This window comes from Calliphora vicina, chromosome 5 (genome assembly GCF_958450345.1).
Source record: "Calliphora vicina chromosome 5, idCalVici1.1, whole genome shotgun sequence".
In the NCBI taxonomy this organism is placed as follows: Eukaryota; Metazoa; Arthropoda; class Insecta; order Diptera; family Calliphoridae; genus Calliphora; species Calliphora vicina.
In genome coordinates this window covers 24067368-24083622 of record NC_088784.1, presented here as the reverse complement: position 1 = coordinate 24083622, position 16255 = coordinate 24067368, and the positions used below count along the sequence as shown (strand labels likewise).

General features: G+C 31.2%; 1 protein-coding gene across 1 annotated transcript; it reads left to right on the top strand.

The window, feature by feature from the left end:
- Nucleotides 1-287: 287 nt before the first annotated feature.
- Nucleotides 288-10649, top strand: Fmo-2 (Flavin-containing monooxygenase 2). Its single transcript, XM_065513498.1, has 5 exons — nt 288-633; nt 695-887; nt 1049-1220; nt 9657-10192; nt 10258-10649. Exons 1-5 carry the CDS (start codon nt 434-436, stop codon nt 10429-10431), a joined length of 1275 nt encoding a protein of 424 aa, XP_065369570.1. The 5' UTR covers nt 288-433; the 3' UTR covers nt 10432-10649.
- The last annotated feature ends 5606 nt before the right edge of the window (nt 10650-16255 follow it).

Sequence of the window (16255 nt, the reverse complement as noted above, 5' to 3'; positions counted from 1 at the left end):
AAAGAAAGATATCAATAAATAATTTCCATTCTCTGCACATGCACATGATGTTTACTGGGTAGTTATGTAGTTGAAATATGTATGAAACAGAAATCTACATTTCCATTAACAAGCGGTGATAACAAACTAGAGATACAACCAGTTTATAAGTAGGGTAGGGTACATAATATACAAATCAAAAAAAAAATAAATAAAACGAATCAAACCAATACAGCCGAAGTAGTAATCGTAAAATCAATCCACTAGTTGCTGCATGACGATCAGACAGAAATCTTTTGCATGATGCAGTAACTATTCAAACTTCTGAAGCGGTTGGCTCAAACGGTTAAAAACAAAAAGAAATTAGAGAGAAAAATTAACAAATAAATTAAATAAAAAATAGTTTAAAATTGCATTAATAATAGAAACAGAAAGAAAAATTTAAAAAGGAGAAATGAATAAAAAAATACGTGTGTGTGTTATAGGAGCGGGTACAGCTGGCTTGTCGGCGGTGAAAAATTCTTTAGAGCATCATTTGGAAGTGGTGTGCTATGAAAGGGAGAATCAGGTAGGTGGCACCTGGGTATACGAAGATACCGATGCCACTGTACAGTGTGATGAGGAGGTACATAGTAGCATGTATCAGGGTTTAAGGTATTTGTTTTCTATTCATTTGGGAAGGAAAATTTATTAATAATACTAATTTTAAATAAAGAACAAATCTGCCTAAAGAGGTCATGGGTTTTCCCGACTTCCCCTATCCGGAAAAGTATGAATTGTCATTTGTCACTTCCGCCGATGTTTTAGATTATTTGAATCTCTATGCTGATCATTTCAAACTAAGAAATTACATTAAATTTGAACATGAAGTGATACGCGTTAAACCACGTCTCAATAAGGAATGGGAGGCAAGTATTTTTTTTCTTTTTGAATTTTTATTTTTGCATCATGTTTGATAATGATAATTATGATGATGCAATTTAATGACAGGCTTAAGTGAGCTTAGAGAAAAGTTGTTTGTTTTTTTCTTTATTTATTTTCTTATTTCTTATTTTTTTTTAACCATTAGATCCATGTTTTGAATCACAAGACAAATGTCTTGAGTATAGAATATTTTGATAGAATTTTTGTTTGCAATGGCCATTATACGAAACCCCAGTACCCGGATATACCCGGCATGGATATTTATCGTGGCCTGCAGTTACACAGTCATCTCTATCGTACGCCAGAAAAGTTTAGGGGTAAGTCTTCTATTAAGTTTATATTTATAGCTTTTGAAATTTCCAAGTGCAAAGCAATATTACAATACTTTAACCTAAAATTATTCAAAATTCATTTTAACCCAATAAATATCGATTCAAATCTATGAACTGTTTTTCTTAAATTCTTAAATAGTGTATTTTTACAAATTTTATTCAAACAAAGAAATATATTCGTTTGCCCCCTGTCTATACCTGACAAATATTTATCATAACAATTAATGACGTTTGTCTAACCCCCTGTCTATACTTGATAAATTTGTATCATGATAAACGTCAAAATGGCTGTCAAGATAAAAAATTATCAGATATATTCCCCATTTTTTAGTATTATTGCTTCGTTATGACAAAACTGTTAGTGCTTTTGCTAAGACAACTTTGTCTTGACAACAAATGTCATTTATTGTTATGATAAATATTTGTCAAGTATAGACAGGGGGTTAGGAAAAGCATTAACAATTTTGTCATAACGAAGCAATAATACTAAAAAATGGCGACTATATCTGATCATTTTTTATCTTGACCAACATTTTGAAGTTTATCATGATAAAAATTTATCTGGTATAGACAGGGGGTAACAATTTTGTCATAACAAAGCAATAATACTAATAAATGGAGACTATACGTTCTGCAGCTATCGAAAAAAAGTAGTCGGACGGGGCATGGTCAGGACTATAAGGCAAAACTTCCCAACCACTTTATTCTAAATACTTTTTAAGAGGTATTGCAACATATAGCCGAGCGTTGTTATGATGGAATATTAAGGTTTCATATCTTGCCGCATACTCTGGTCATTTTTCGGCCAATGATCGCTTCAAACGAATCAGTTGCGTTCGGTCCAGGTTCACCGTTTCCTTTTTTTATCTTGACCAACATTTTGACGTTTATCATGATAAAAATTTATCTGGTATAGACTGGATGTAACAATTTTGTCATAACAAAGCAATTATACTAATAAATGGAGACTATACGTTCTGCAGCTATTGAAAAAAAGTAGTCGGACGTGTCACGGTCTGGACTATAAAGCGGTTGAGCCAAAACTTTCCAACCACTTTATTCTAAATACTTTTTAACAGGTATTGCAACATATAGCCGGTCGTTGTTATTATGGAATATTAAGGTTTCATATCTGACCGCATATTCTGGTCGTTTTTCGGCCAATGATCGTTTCAAACGAATCAGTTGCGTTCGGTACATGTTCCCTATTCCCTTTTGCTCCCACCAAAAACCGAGCATTACCTTAGCGCCATGAATATTTGACTTTGTTGTCGATGCGGCTGGTTGGCCGGGATTCACATACGATCTCTTACGCTTGAGTTTATTGTAATGTATCCATTTTTCATCGCAAGTAATGATTCTCATCATTTCGGACGTCTTTCAAGGTCTTTCGGCTTCAATTCGTATTTCCCTGCTTTTGGATGAATCCTGAGCTTGCAAACGTTCTGAAATTCCAATGATTTAGCAAGCTCTTGTTGAGTTTTACAGCAATCTTCATGGAGTAATGCCGCCAATTCTTGTTCTTCAAACTTTTTTGGGCCTGGACGGTCGTTGTCTTCCGTGTAAAAATCAGCACTACTGAACTGCACAAACCATCTCTCGCACATTGTAGCCAATGAAACACATTCACCATAATTTTTGGTGAGCAATTGGTGGGCTTCAGCGGCACTTTTCTTCAAATTAAAGAAGTTAAGCAAAAATTCCCGCATTCCCAGACCTTAAGATAACGACTTTAGACTTCGGTATTTAAGCCCCAATTGTGTTTCCAAGTAGCGACGAATGGGTTGGAACTAGACAGCTGTTTGAAGGGGTTGCAGTTTTCACAGATGGGCTGGCACTGGAGCCCGAGTTTATGTAGTAGATGAGGACATCAAAGTGTCGTACAGACTTCCAGACGAATGCAGCGTCTTCCAGGCAGAGATCTGGAAAGCCATGGATTTAATATGGGAACACGTCACACAGGATTCTGTAGTGACAATTTATGTAGATATTCAGGCTGAACTGAGGGCTTTGAAATATCATATGGAACACTCGAGCAAAGTGTAGAAAAGGGCTCTAGATGACTGTAACATACAAGGAAATGAGATAACAGATGAACTGGATAGACAGAGTTCGTATCTGTGTTATATTAATAGGAACTGGGAGGTTAAACATCCTATATGCCACTACTATAGGTTGAGCTTCGAAATTTTCCGGGACTCTACGAACCAATCCTGGTGTAGTAGCACAGATTGCAGGGTATCCAGGGCTATTTGGCCAAAATTGAATGCAAAGGCAACCAGACTACTAATTGAGTTGGATAGGAAAAGTCTCAGGTCTTTAGTAGGAGTGATAAATTGGAGACTTCATTGGTAAATGGGATATGGGTGCACAGGACTTCTGTAGCATGTGCAAGGATATTGGGGAACTAAGGACTGTCCCAGATTACAGAGTTTCATGCAAAAATGTCTATTGGTAAGATTCCATGATGAATCTAGGTAATCGTTTAGGCTTCATTAGGGAAATAGGGACTGGGAGGTTAAGCATCCTATATTCCACTACTATATATTGAGCTTCGAAAGTTTCCGGGACTCTACGAACCAATTCTGGTGTAGTAGGATAGATTGCAGGGTGTCCAGGGCTATTTGGCCAAAGTTGAATGCAAAGACAACCAGAATAATAATTGAGTTGGATAGGAAATGTATCAGGTCTTTAGTAGGAGTGATAACAGATCACTGCTCCATTGGAGCATTCATTGGTAAATGGGATATGGGTGCACAGGACTTCTGTAGCATGTGCGAGGATATTGAGAAACTAGAGACAGTGGAAATAATTCGGTTTAACTGTCCCATATTACAGGGTTTCAGGCAAAAATGTCTAGTGGTAAGATTCCATGATGAACTCTTTTAGGCTTCATCAGGGAAATAGGGAGGTTAAGCATCCTATATTCCACTACAATATATTGATCTTCGAAAGATTCCGGGACTCTACGAACCAATCCTGGATTGCAGGGTATCCAAGGCTAAAAGTGGTGTAACCCAAAATTTTTTTTTGGTTGGGTATCTACCTTTTGGTATTCAAAAGCAGATGAAGCTTAAAAATATTTTTTGCACAGAGCATAATATAACAAAGTAATGTAGCAAAAGTGGTGTAAGTCGAATATACCACTAAATAAATAGTTTGGGGTTACACCACTTTTGCACTGATAGCCTCATTTCACAATATATTTTATTTTTAACCCATAAAAGCACACAAATTAAATTTCTCTATTTCCCTATGAACGTTGTAGCTATGAAATCATGATAATGCCCAAGCGAAAGGAGCTAGCTGGCTGAAATGTTCCACAAATACTCTCTGTTAGGTAAGGTTTGTTTGGTATTTTCTGTGGGGGACCTTGGATGAGGACTAGGGACAAAAGTTGCCCGATCTTCGCCATTATTTACAGTATAATTTCAGAGCACTTAGAATTAATCATTACAAATTTATATCACGATTGCCGCATAATCAACATATTTATTACTGAACAAACAGTATTCCAGGGGGACATTTGTATGAAATCATGGAACGTATTGCCCATTTTCAATACCAAATAAACATTATCCACAGAGAGTATTTGTAGAAAATATCAGCTAGCTCTTTTCGTTTGATCCCTATCGTGTTTTCAAAAGAGGGACAGACATAGCTAGATTGTGTTAGAATCTTATTGGAACCAAGAACATATATTTTGATGGGTTACAATCGGAATGGCATAAGTTTATTTTGAAGGAGGGTGAATTTTGATCTATTAATATGATATTTGTAAAAGTTTCCATTATACTATCAAACCACTATATAATAGGCAGCTTTTGTTGTCATAGAGAAACTTATTCTAGTTCTTATTAGCGATAATTCCATTATTTTAACAAACTCTCGAAGGATCTATTGTATAAACAACAATTTATATGCCAAATCTAATCGAACCTACAAAACGTGTAACCAGATTAAAAATATGTATATGCCTCATTCTTATCTTAACAAAGTTAAAGGAAAACTTTTAGATTGTTTTTTTTTACGCAAAAATTTATTCATTCAATGGAAATGAGCCATGAAATATTTGATATTGTTAAATTAAGCGTAATTAAAATTGATGTCTGTCAAAAGATATGAGTAAACAAAAAAAAAAATAAATAAAAATGTGACCACTAACAATTTGTAGCGTTTAAGTCTAGATAAGATTAGCCATCCAAAAACATATACGTTCTAATTTGTCTACAGAGTAATAACCGATATTTTTTTAAAATCAAAACATTAAATTATTGTATAAAAATGCAGCACTTCCTGATAACAACCTACAACCTATACATATATCACGTCAGACAACAATTTAGACTTTAGCTGATTAGAATCCGGCATTTTTGTTTTTAGTGTGAATACTACAACTCGTAAATTTTGAATGATTAGAGGCGAGAGCAAAATAAATATATTTTTGCAACAGTATATCTGAAGGACAGGAAGTTAAAAGAATTAATAGATTAGATGAAGTAATTAAATAATAGTTTTACTAAAAATTTAAAAAAAAAAACTATTGCATTTGTTGCCATGCTATCGTATCATGTCATATTGTCATAATGTTCTAGTCTCAATTGAAAAGGCTTCCCTGGGTAGTTTGACAATAATCCTACCTTTCAATCCATTGCATTGGAAGCTCTTGGATCTCATGTGGATTGGTTTATCAAATTAAAGATATTTCAAAGACTTTGCCAAAGAAATCTGAATCGGCAATGGTTCAATTCCGGGAACAATATTATTTAGTCCGGACTGCCTGGCTGGCTTTTACATTAATTCAGGGTCATCCAAAACTAGTTTAATTTAACAATTTTACTACTACAATCGTTACCCTTCACCTTCGTGAGAAGGGTATATATAAGTTTGTCATTCCTTTTGTAATTTCCACAATATAATTTTCCGACCCTATAAAGTATATATATTCTGGATCATTATAGATAGCGAAGTCGTTATAGCCATGTCCGTCTGTCTGTTGAAATCAAGTTTCCGAAGCCCCCAAACTAACTTACATACACGATTCATACATCAATATCTCCGGAATTCTTCCGGATCGGTCGAATCGAATAAATCGGTCCACAAATGGCTGGTACATAAAGAAAAAACCAGGACAACCTCGATTTTTTACCTATTTTTGTTCTATATCTGGATTACTAAGTTTTAAATTTAAATTTTTTTTTTTAAATTTTAATTTTAAATTTTTTTTTTTAAATTTAAATTTAAAATTTTTTTTTTTAAATTTTAATTTAAATTTTTTTTTTTTAAATTTAAAAAAAAAAATTTTTGGTTTACAATTTCTTTTTTTTTGGGGATTTTTCGTATGAAAATTTAAAAAGTTAATTCATTCAGGCCTGTCACAGAATTCCATTTCGATCGAAAGTAGAATTAATTTCGTATTTTGCTTCTTCAGAAAAAGTAAAACGAAAATTTCTTTCGGAATGAAACCACTTTCAGTTTTCAAAGTGGAATTGATATTTCTTTGTAATTATTTGTTTTTCTAAAATTTTTAATAAATTTCTGTACCAAAAGGTTCCTTTTTGTTTTAATATAAAAAACGCTATCAAATTTAAATCAGAAATATAGAATTATTAAATATTTTTGGAATTAGTAAATTACACGGAATCTGAAGAACCTCAAACGAAATAGATAGGAATAAAAACCACGGAATTGAAACCATTCCGAACAAAATGTGTGACAGGCCTGATTATTTATAGAATTTATTTCTTATTGAATCATTCTAATTTCTTTAAATTTCTCCTTCAAATCCATAACAAAATAGCTTAAAAAATTTATTCACCCCTATCGGCAATAACATGTGAAATTTTGTTCCCATGAAATATTCATTACCCTCGAAGGGAAAATTGCTATCGGGAATATCATGATGAACTTTACATTCACAATAGTTGATTTTGTTCGTAACAGCTGTTTATTGTTTACAAAATTCCATCTAAAAATTTCACAACAAGGGGAATTTTTTTCACGTGAACAAAGTTGATGAACGAAAAAAGGAAAAGGGAAAATATTTCATGTGAAATGTTGATTCGCGATAGGGGTGATTAATTGATTACATTTTTCTTCAATTCAAATCTAGTACAAAAAGACTACACAGAATTTTTTTTTTCTGTGTAAAGAAAATTTTTTCAATTAATTTTGTAAATGATTTGATTTAACAAAAATTTAATCATTCAAAGTTTGAATAAATTCTGTTATTAATTAACTTTATGCCCGTAATTTCTACAAATAGATACCTATCAGTGCTTAGTTACTTATGGAGTAAAAACATTTAGTATTTTTTATCCGTAGATATGAATTTAAAATGAATGTCAAGTTATCTTTTAGGTAAGTTTATCAGATGGGTATTTCACACCGTAGATATTTATTTGTTGAAATTACGGGCATTAATTCAGTTTAAACAAAGGATTGGGATTGAATATAAAAAATTAAATATTAGGAATGGAATTATGGAATGAAAGGCTGACATTCTTTAATTACGGATTAAGATTTTAGTGAATTAAGCTAAAATTTTATTAATTAATTCGAAGCTCTGATATTTAATCACCCCTATCGCGAATCAATATTTCACATGAAATATGTTCCCTTTTAATTTTTTCGTTCATCAACTTTGTTCACGTGAAAAAATTCCGCATGCTGTGGAATTTTTAGATGGAATTTTGTAAACAATAAACAGCTGTTACGAACAAAATCAACTATTGTGAATGAAAAGTTCATGGGGAATTTCACGATAGCAATTTTCCCTTCGAGGGAAATGAATATTTCATGGGAACAAAATTTCACTTGTTATTGCCGATAGGGGTGAATAATAATTATAACATTAAGTTTTTACATGAAATTTGGCTATAATATTCCTAAATTACAGTATCATTATATATTTCGGGAATAGCCGAAAACAATGTCGATGGTTTAATATAAAAATGTCCTAACTCGTGTTTTTTAAGTCTAGATTTTTTTGGATACTTATGATATATGATCGGACCATTTATCGAAATAAACGAAAATCTGGACTTACAAAAAAAACACGAGTTAGGTTTACATATTTTGAGTTTTTATATAAGTAATCGAATTTTGGTCTGAAAAATTAGTGATCACAGATCGAGCTCCTTTTATTGATTAAACGCTTATTGGCCAAGTTATTAGCGATTTTAGATATTGTGATTTTTTATTAAAAAAAATCGATTTTTGGCTAGAAATATGAGTGATCACAGATCGAGCTGCTTTTCTTCATTAAACGCTTATTGGCCAAGTTATTAGCGAATTTAGATATTTTGAGTTTTTATATAAAAAATCGATTTTTGTTCAGAAATATGAGTGATCACAGATCGCGCTGCTTTTCTTGATTAAACGCTTATTAACCAAGTTATTAGCGAATTTAAATATTTTGAGTTTTTATATAAAAAATCGATTTTTGTTCAGAAATATGAGTGATCACAGATCGCGCTGCTTTTCTTGATTAAACGCTTATTAACCAAGTTATTAGCGAATTTAGATATTTTGAGATTTTATATAAAAAATCGATTTTTGTTAAGAAATATGAGTGATCACAGATCGAGCTGCTTTTCTTGATTAAACGCTTATTGGCCAAGTTGTTAGCGAATTTAAATATTTTGAGTTTTTATATAAGTAATCGAATTTTGGTCTGAAATATGATTGTATTTTGCAGATGTATTTAATTGCGGAATATGTATTGCGAACATTAAAAAAAATTAGTTAAATCGGTCCAGGCGTCCTGGGATTTTAGATATATCGGAGAAAAATTGGAGTGGTTAATTTTTCTTTCAGTAAAAACTTAAATTGAATAACTATGATCATTTAAACAAAAAATTAGCCAAATCGGTGTAGCCGTTTTCCGATTTTAGATAAATCGAAAAAAGTGGGCGTAAAAGCGGGCGTGGTCAATTTTTCATTCCGTAAAAACCTAAGTTGGGCTATGACCAACATTTAAAAAAAAAAAATTGTCTAATTCGGTCCGACCGTTCTCTACTGATGCAATTACCAACGAACATTTGATTTTTATTATATAGAAGATTTGGATCCCGAAGATTTCTGGGGTCTTCAGAAAATTGATTTCAACAGACAGCTCTCTTACTTGTTTATTTATTAAAATGAAGGGTATATAAGATTCGTCACAGTCAGACTTGTTTTTGATTTCTAATATTTTTAAAAATATAAATAACATTTGGACCCCCCATGGTCTGCTTTTGTTTCCAGTTGCAATCAATTGGGTTATCAGTTTAAAATTACATTTTTTTTATTTATAAAACTGATGCTAAATAATATTTACTTACGTAAATAACAAAAAAACAATAATATTATTATTTTATTCATGGTTTACAACAAATTAATTTATTTATTTATTGCATTTCCCCTTCTGCCCTACCACAGATCAAACAGTTTTGGTTATTGGTGCTGGGCCCAGTGGCATGGATGTCACTCAACATATTGCTAAAACGGCTAGACAAGTATTTCTCAGTCATCATTTGCCCGAAACGCCACCCACCGATTTCATGGGACCCGTAACACAGAAACCCGATGTCCAGTATTTCACGGAAACGGGCGCTGTCTTTAAGGATGGCACTGTAGAGGATTTCGATTGTGTTGTTTATTGTACCGGCTATCAATACTCATTTCCCTTTCTGAGCTGTGATTGTGGCATTTATGTGCAAAATAGTCATGTCCAGCCCTTGTACAAACAATGCATCAATATCGAGCATCCCTCGATGGCCATTATTGGTTTGCCGTTTTTAGTTTTGCCCACCCAATGTTTTGATATGCAAATACGTTTTGCTTTGAAATTCTTTAGCAATGAATTGGAATTTCCCTCGAAGCAGGAAATGATGGATGAATTGCAGCGTGACTTGGCGGAGCGCAAGGAGAAGGGCATGCGGCAATGTGAGGCCCATAAAATGGGACCCAAACAGGTGAGTTTAATAAATTAATTAAAGCTATCCTCCAGGTTTCTAATTATAATTCTCTATTGTTTTAGTATGAATACTATAAAGAAATGTGTGAAATGACTGGCATTACCAATATTAAACCTGTGGTGGCGAGTATTATGCAAGATTGTAGCAAAAAGTATATTTATGAATTGGAAACATATCGCACTTATATATTCAAGATTTTAGATGATGAAAATTTTGTGAAAATATCTCCCAACTGATAGCTTAAATACATATATTGTTGTATAATTTCTTTAACCTTATTTTTTATTAGTAATAGTTTAATAATAATAAAATTATAAAGTGTTGGGTTTTAGATTTTAATTAACGGCTGTAAATACATATAATAGTTTGAGTTTTTTTTTATTAAAATGATTTGTTTTTTTATTTAATGTATTGTATATAATCTACGCTCAATAAACTTGAAAATAATTATGTACTCATGTGTTAAATTCTATTGCCAACATTATATGTTCATGTGTGGACCCCAGAAACATTTATTTGCAGAAATAATGTTCAACATAAACTGTTAAAATTTCCTTTTCACCTTCGTGAGAAGGGTATATATAAGTTTGTCATTCCGTTTGTAATTTCCACAATATAATTTTCCGATCCTATTTTTTATATATATTCTGGATCCTTATAGATAGCGGAGTCGATTACATGTCATGTCCGTCTGTCTGTTGAAATCAATTTTCTGAAGACCCCAGATTTCTTCGGAATCCAAATCTTCAATAATTCTGTCAGACATGCTTTCGAGAAGTTTGCTATTTAAAATCAGCAAAATCGGTCCACAAATGGCCAGGACAACCTCGATTTTTGACCTACAGTGAGCCTAAAAATTGAGTATACACCAACAATTATTTGATTTTTTTTAAGATAATGAAAATTCTAAAATTTATCCATCGATTTGCTGGAGATTGAGTTGAATAATAGATTCGGTTGTGAAAAAAAATAAGATTTAAGTCGGACTATAATGATTTTCATGATCTTAAAAAAAGTCAAAAATTCGCTAGTGTTTACTCACTTTTGAGGCTGTGTGTATATCTGGATTACTAAGTCATTAATATAGACAATATGGATATCTAATCATAGATATTTCAAAGACCTTTGCAACGACGTATATAAGACCATAGTAAGTTGGACCTACAATGAATCAAAATCGGAAAAAATATTTTTTAACCCGATTTTTTTTTCACCAAAAAAATATTTAAAAAACAAAAAATATTTTTTAAAAAATTAAAAAAAAATTATTTTTTGAAATTTAAAAAAATTAAAATAACAATTTGAAAAAATTTTTTTTCCAAAAAATTAAAAAACAACTTTGGAAAAAAAAATAAATTTTGTTTACCTAAAAATATTGAAAATTTGTATTTTGAAGTATAATTTTGTGAAGGGTATATAAGATTCGGCAAGGCGAAAATAGCTCTCTTACTTGTTATATATATAATAAACAAATTCTTGTTACGAAATAAAGATTTTGAAAATTCTATCAAAATTTAGAAACCAAAAAATTCAATAAATTTTCAAATAAAATGAAAAATATTCAAAAATATTATTAAATTAAATGAAAAATAAAAATTTACACTAAATTGTTTCTCTTAAAATAGTGTTTTTGATTTGCAAAACCTAAACAGAACATAACCTTACCTTAATATTGAAAGGCCCTAACTCGTGTTTTTTTTAATGTCGAGATTTTTTGTCTAATTATGATATATGAGTGTACCATTTATTGAAATAAACTAACATCTGGGCTTACAAAAAAGAAACAAGAGTTATGGCCTTTGCTAGAAAAGATCAAATAAGCAGAAAATTCAAAAATAAATTACCTATGCGAATTTCATGAATACGTGCTCTTTCTATCCCTTGACCATAAACATAACGTTCCGTTATTCTGCCGGCGTTATTTCTTATGTTAAGAAATAAAAATTACACGTGGAGACAGAAACGGAAACAGAAAAGCTTCACCGCGAATTTTCTGTACTTATTTAATTATTTTAAAAAGAACAACAAAACATAAAAAATAAACGAAACATAACAATTCAACCAACAAGTAAATAATTTTCTTTAGTTTTAATAAAACTCGACTTGGAAAAAACTCTCTCGCTGATTGTAGATGTTGGAGAAATCGAAAGTAAGCCATGATAAAAAATATCCAATGCCTCAGTTATTTTTTTAGTTATTTTCTAAGCATATAAAATCTTCCATTATAACATTGAGGTCCTTTTTGGATTTTTTGAATCATGTATATTTGAATCATGCTATATCTGATAATTTTTTTTATCTTGACAACCATTTTGATGTTTATCATGATAAAAATTTGTCGGATATAGACAGGGGGTTATAACGAAATTAGTGCCTAATAAACGATTGAAATTAAGTATTAGTCGGAACGACAGAGAGTTTTAACTCTTTGCGGTTTGGTGGTTAGTTTACTAACCACATTTTCTATAGTCTTTAAAACATAGTTTATTGGAATCAAGTGCCATTTTGCTAAACAATTATAAATATGTATAGTCCCGGTCCACATTGTGAAACATTTGCTGCAAAACATTTTTTAATTCTCTTTTGAAACTGCATTCGTGTCCACACAGTGAAGTTTTTGCTTTTCAGTTTTTGACATTTCTGTACAGTACGAATACGAACGAATAAATGTGGATGACATACTCAACAAAAACTTCATGTACATGAAACAAAGTTCCCTTTTTCAAACTCAATGTTTTGCAGCAAATGTTTCACAGTGTGGACCGGGACATATTAATTTGAAAATATTGTAAAAATCAGATTTTTTAAGAGACTTTCACGCATTCAATAAAAAAACCACAGAGTGTTTATTGTTCATCGAATTCAGTGTTACTTTGATATTTTGGTTGTTTGATTAGAAAATTTAGTCAAAAATATTCGATTTAAAAAAAATTTAAACGAAACAAACATTTGTATCATAGTTATTTTTAATGCCAAACTAACCACTTCATTCCACAAAAAAAAAACCTTCATTCCCACGACAGCCGGCTCTACGCACCGGAATGACCCGAGTTTACTCGGCCAAGGGCTGTCAACTCAGCAAACCCTGCTGCTACAACAACTCAAAAAAACCTTGGAATGAGGTGGTTTTTTCATGTTTTGATTAATTTTTTTCTTACTGGTCCATGTATGTAATGTCATCACGTGAGAACGGCTGGAGCGATTTTGCTGATTTTTTTTTTATATTTTTTCGAAAACTCGGAAATTCTTTTTTTTTGTGAGTTCAGTCAACTGTAATAAAAAAAGCTCCCTAAAGTATGCAGTACAAATTTAGTTATTTTATTTGCAAATAAATAAGAACAGGCTGGGTTGGAGAAACTTGAAGAACAAACATTAGTATACGCTACCGGGCGAAGCCGGGGCGATCAACTAGTTTTATAATAAACTAACCTTGATTAAAGTAAAAATGCAATTGTTTTGATTTTAAACTTATACACAAAAAAGCGTGGCTGAAAGAGTTAAAGAGTGGACAAGTGTAAAAAGAGGACTAGAAATAGAAATTATACCATTTGTGCTGTTATGTTTTCCAATTACAGCAATTACGATGTATATAAGTAAGTTGGACCTACAATGGGTCAAAATCGGAAAAAAAATTTTAAACCAAATTTTTTTTTCATCGCAAAAATTGTCCCATATTTTTTTTTTAAAAATTAAAAAAAATTAGGAAAAAAACGTTTTTAAAAAAAAATAATAAAACAATTAGAAAAAAATGTTTAAAACAATTTAAAAAAAATTAATTTTTAAAAAAAATATTTTTAAGTAAATTTGGTGAAGTGTATAAATTTGTGCTAAAACAAAGTGGTTACGCTTTTTTGAATAAATATTTGCCATGTGTGACTCTCTCTACCTTAAGTTGTATTTAAAGTCAATAATTACAAAATAAATCGATATTTAAAGATAACTGCTAAACTACAAAACCAATCTATACTAAACTTTATAACTCAATAGAGTAATATCTAAGCTTTCTAAATAATGCTTACACCACAAAAAAAAATAGTACATGAAGTTTTATTTACTTATCACTTCCCCGGTTTCCTATTGAACCCGAAGGTCAAAGATGTATTTTAGTTGAAACAGTAAATCCACGGTTTTGGATTAAATGGATATCTATAATAAGCGATAGAGACCTTCCAACCATACAGGAGCGGAATTGCCTCAATCGTGACCGAATATGGAAGTTATAATAAAATGTACTTACGGCCATTTTCACAATGTACGATTATTTCATTTTAACCGGAAAATTAACTTACTGTCGGTTTGTTTAACGGGGACCATTTAACCAACGGTTACCGATTTACGTTTCACCATTATTTGATTACTTAACCAAAGCATTCAGTAGAAAGTATGGCAATAATGCATACATTTGTTTACGAAAAATAGTGTAATGAAAGATTGAAATATAAAAAATTGTCTAAAAGACGGCATAAAAAATAATAATTTGTGTTTTCTTACGGCCATTTTCACAATGTACGATTATTTTATTTTAACAGGAAAATTAACTAACTGTCGTTTTGTTTAACGGGGACCATTTACCATGGTTTGTAAGTGCAATATCCGGGTGGTATATGGATCACCCCGTGCAAAATTTACTTTTCTTCGCTTTACACTTTTAAAAATTATAAATATTACAAAAATATAAATGTTTTTCCATGTTCTTTTATTATATTTCTTACAATTAAGATGCTAACCGGCGAAATTTGTTCGGTTATATTTAACAGCAACTTTGTTGTTAAATAGTGTCAATTAAGAATTAATCGTACATTGTGAAATTCAAATTAGCCTAACTTGCGGTTAAAGTTCACGTTAACTTTTAATCGTACATTGTGAAAATGGCCGTTAATCTTAAATATGAAGATGACGAACAATTTAACTCGATGTAATTCGGCCCAAAGTCTCCTGGAGTTGATTCAATTTATCCCATCGAAATAGCACTCAGCAATTCTTATACAGCCCAATTATGAATAATAATTCCCCGGGAGTTTTTCCCCTTTTCTTATTTTTCCTATTCAAATTCAATGGGAAAAAACTCCCGGGGAACAAACTCCCGCGGAATTTTTTATTCATAATTGGGCTGATAGTGAACATATGGATTATAAAGGTACTCTCGACAAATTCATGGTACTAAGAGGCTTTGTGGATTATAGTATTAAATAATTCAAATGCAAGCATGACGAGTATTTTTGAAAAAACAATAAAGCCAATTTGCAAAAATGTGATGTGAAATAAACAAAAACAAATTTTATAAATTTAACGACTTCTGTATATGGCTAATGTTAACATTCTAGTAATTTTAGGAAGCCAGTTAAAGCTTTTTTTTTAAAGCGGTATATCAGAATAATTTTACGTATTGTACAACACAACACAAACAAAACAAATTAGTTTTGTAAATTTTCACAAAAAAACAACAATAAAATTAAGTGTTCCTTTTTGTTGTTGTTAATTACAAACATTTTTTACCAAATAAATTTAATTTACTTGCAACTTGTGAATCACACTTAATCTTACCAAAATCACTGAATCGAATATATCGTCATCTAAAATGTAAAACAACGTATCATCAAAAAATTCGAAATTGATTTTATTATTGACTAGCTGACCCGACAGACGTTGTGATCACTCATATTTCTAGACAAAAATCGATTTTTTATATAAAAACTCAAAATATCTAAAATCGCTAATAACTTGGCCAATATTTCTAGCCAAAAATCAATTTTATTATTTTAAAACTCAAAATATATAAATTCGCTAAAACTTGGCCAATAAGCGTTTAATCAAGAAAAGCAGCTCGATCTGTGATCACTCATATTTCTAGCCAAAAATCGATTTTTTTTTTATTTAAAAACTCAAAATATCTAAATTCGCTAATAACTTGGCCAATAAGCGTTTAATCAAGAAAAGGAGCTCGATCTGTGATCACTCATATTTCTGACCAAAAATCGATTTTTTATACAAAAACTCAAAATATCTAAAATCGGTAATAACTTGGCCAATATTTTTAGCCAAAAATCAATTTTATTATTT

What these genes read in the sequence shown, in the direction of transcription:
- Fmo-2 (XM_065513498.1), top strand. Translation starts at nt 434, where the DNA reads ATGAATAAAAAAATACGTGTGTGTGTTATAGGAGCGGGTACAGCTGGC. An exon ending in TACGCCAGAAAAGTTTAGGG is followed by an intron (nt 1,221 to 9,656) that starts GTAAGTCTTCTA and finishes GCCCTACCACAG; the next exon opens with ATCAAACAGTTTTGGTTATT. An exon ending in ATAAAATGGGACCCAAACAG is followed by an intron (nt 10,193 to 10,257) that starts GTGAGTTTAATA and finishes CTATTGTTTTAG; the next exon opens with TATGAATACTATAAAGAAAT.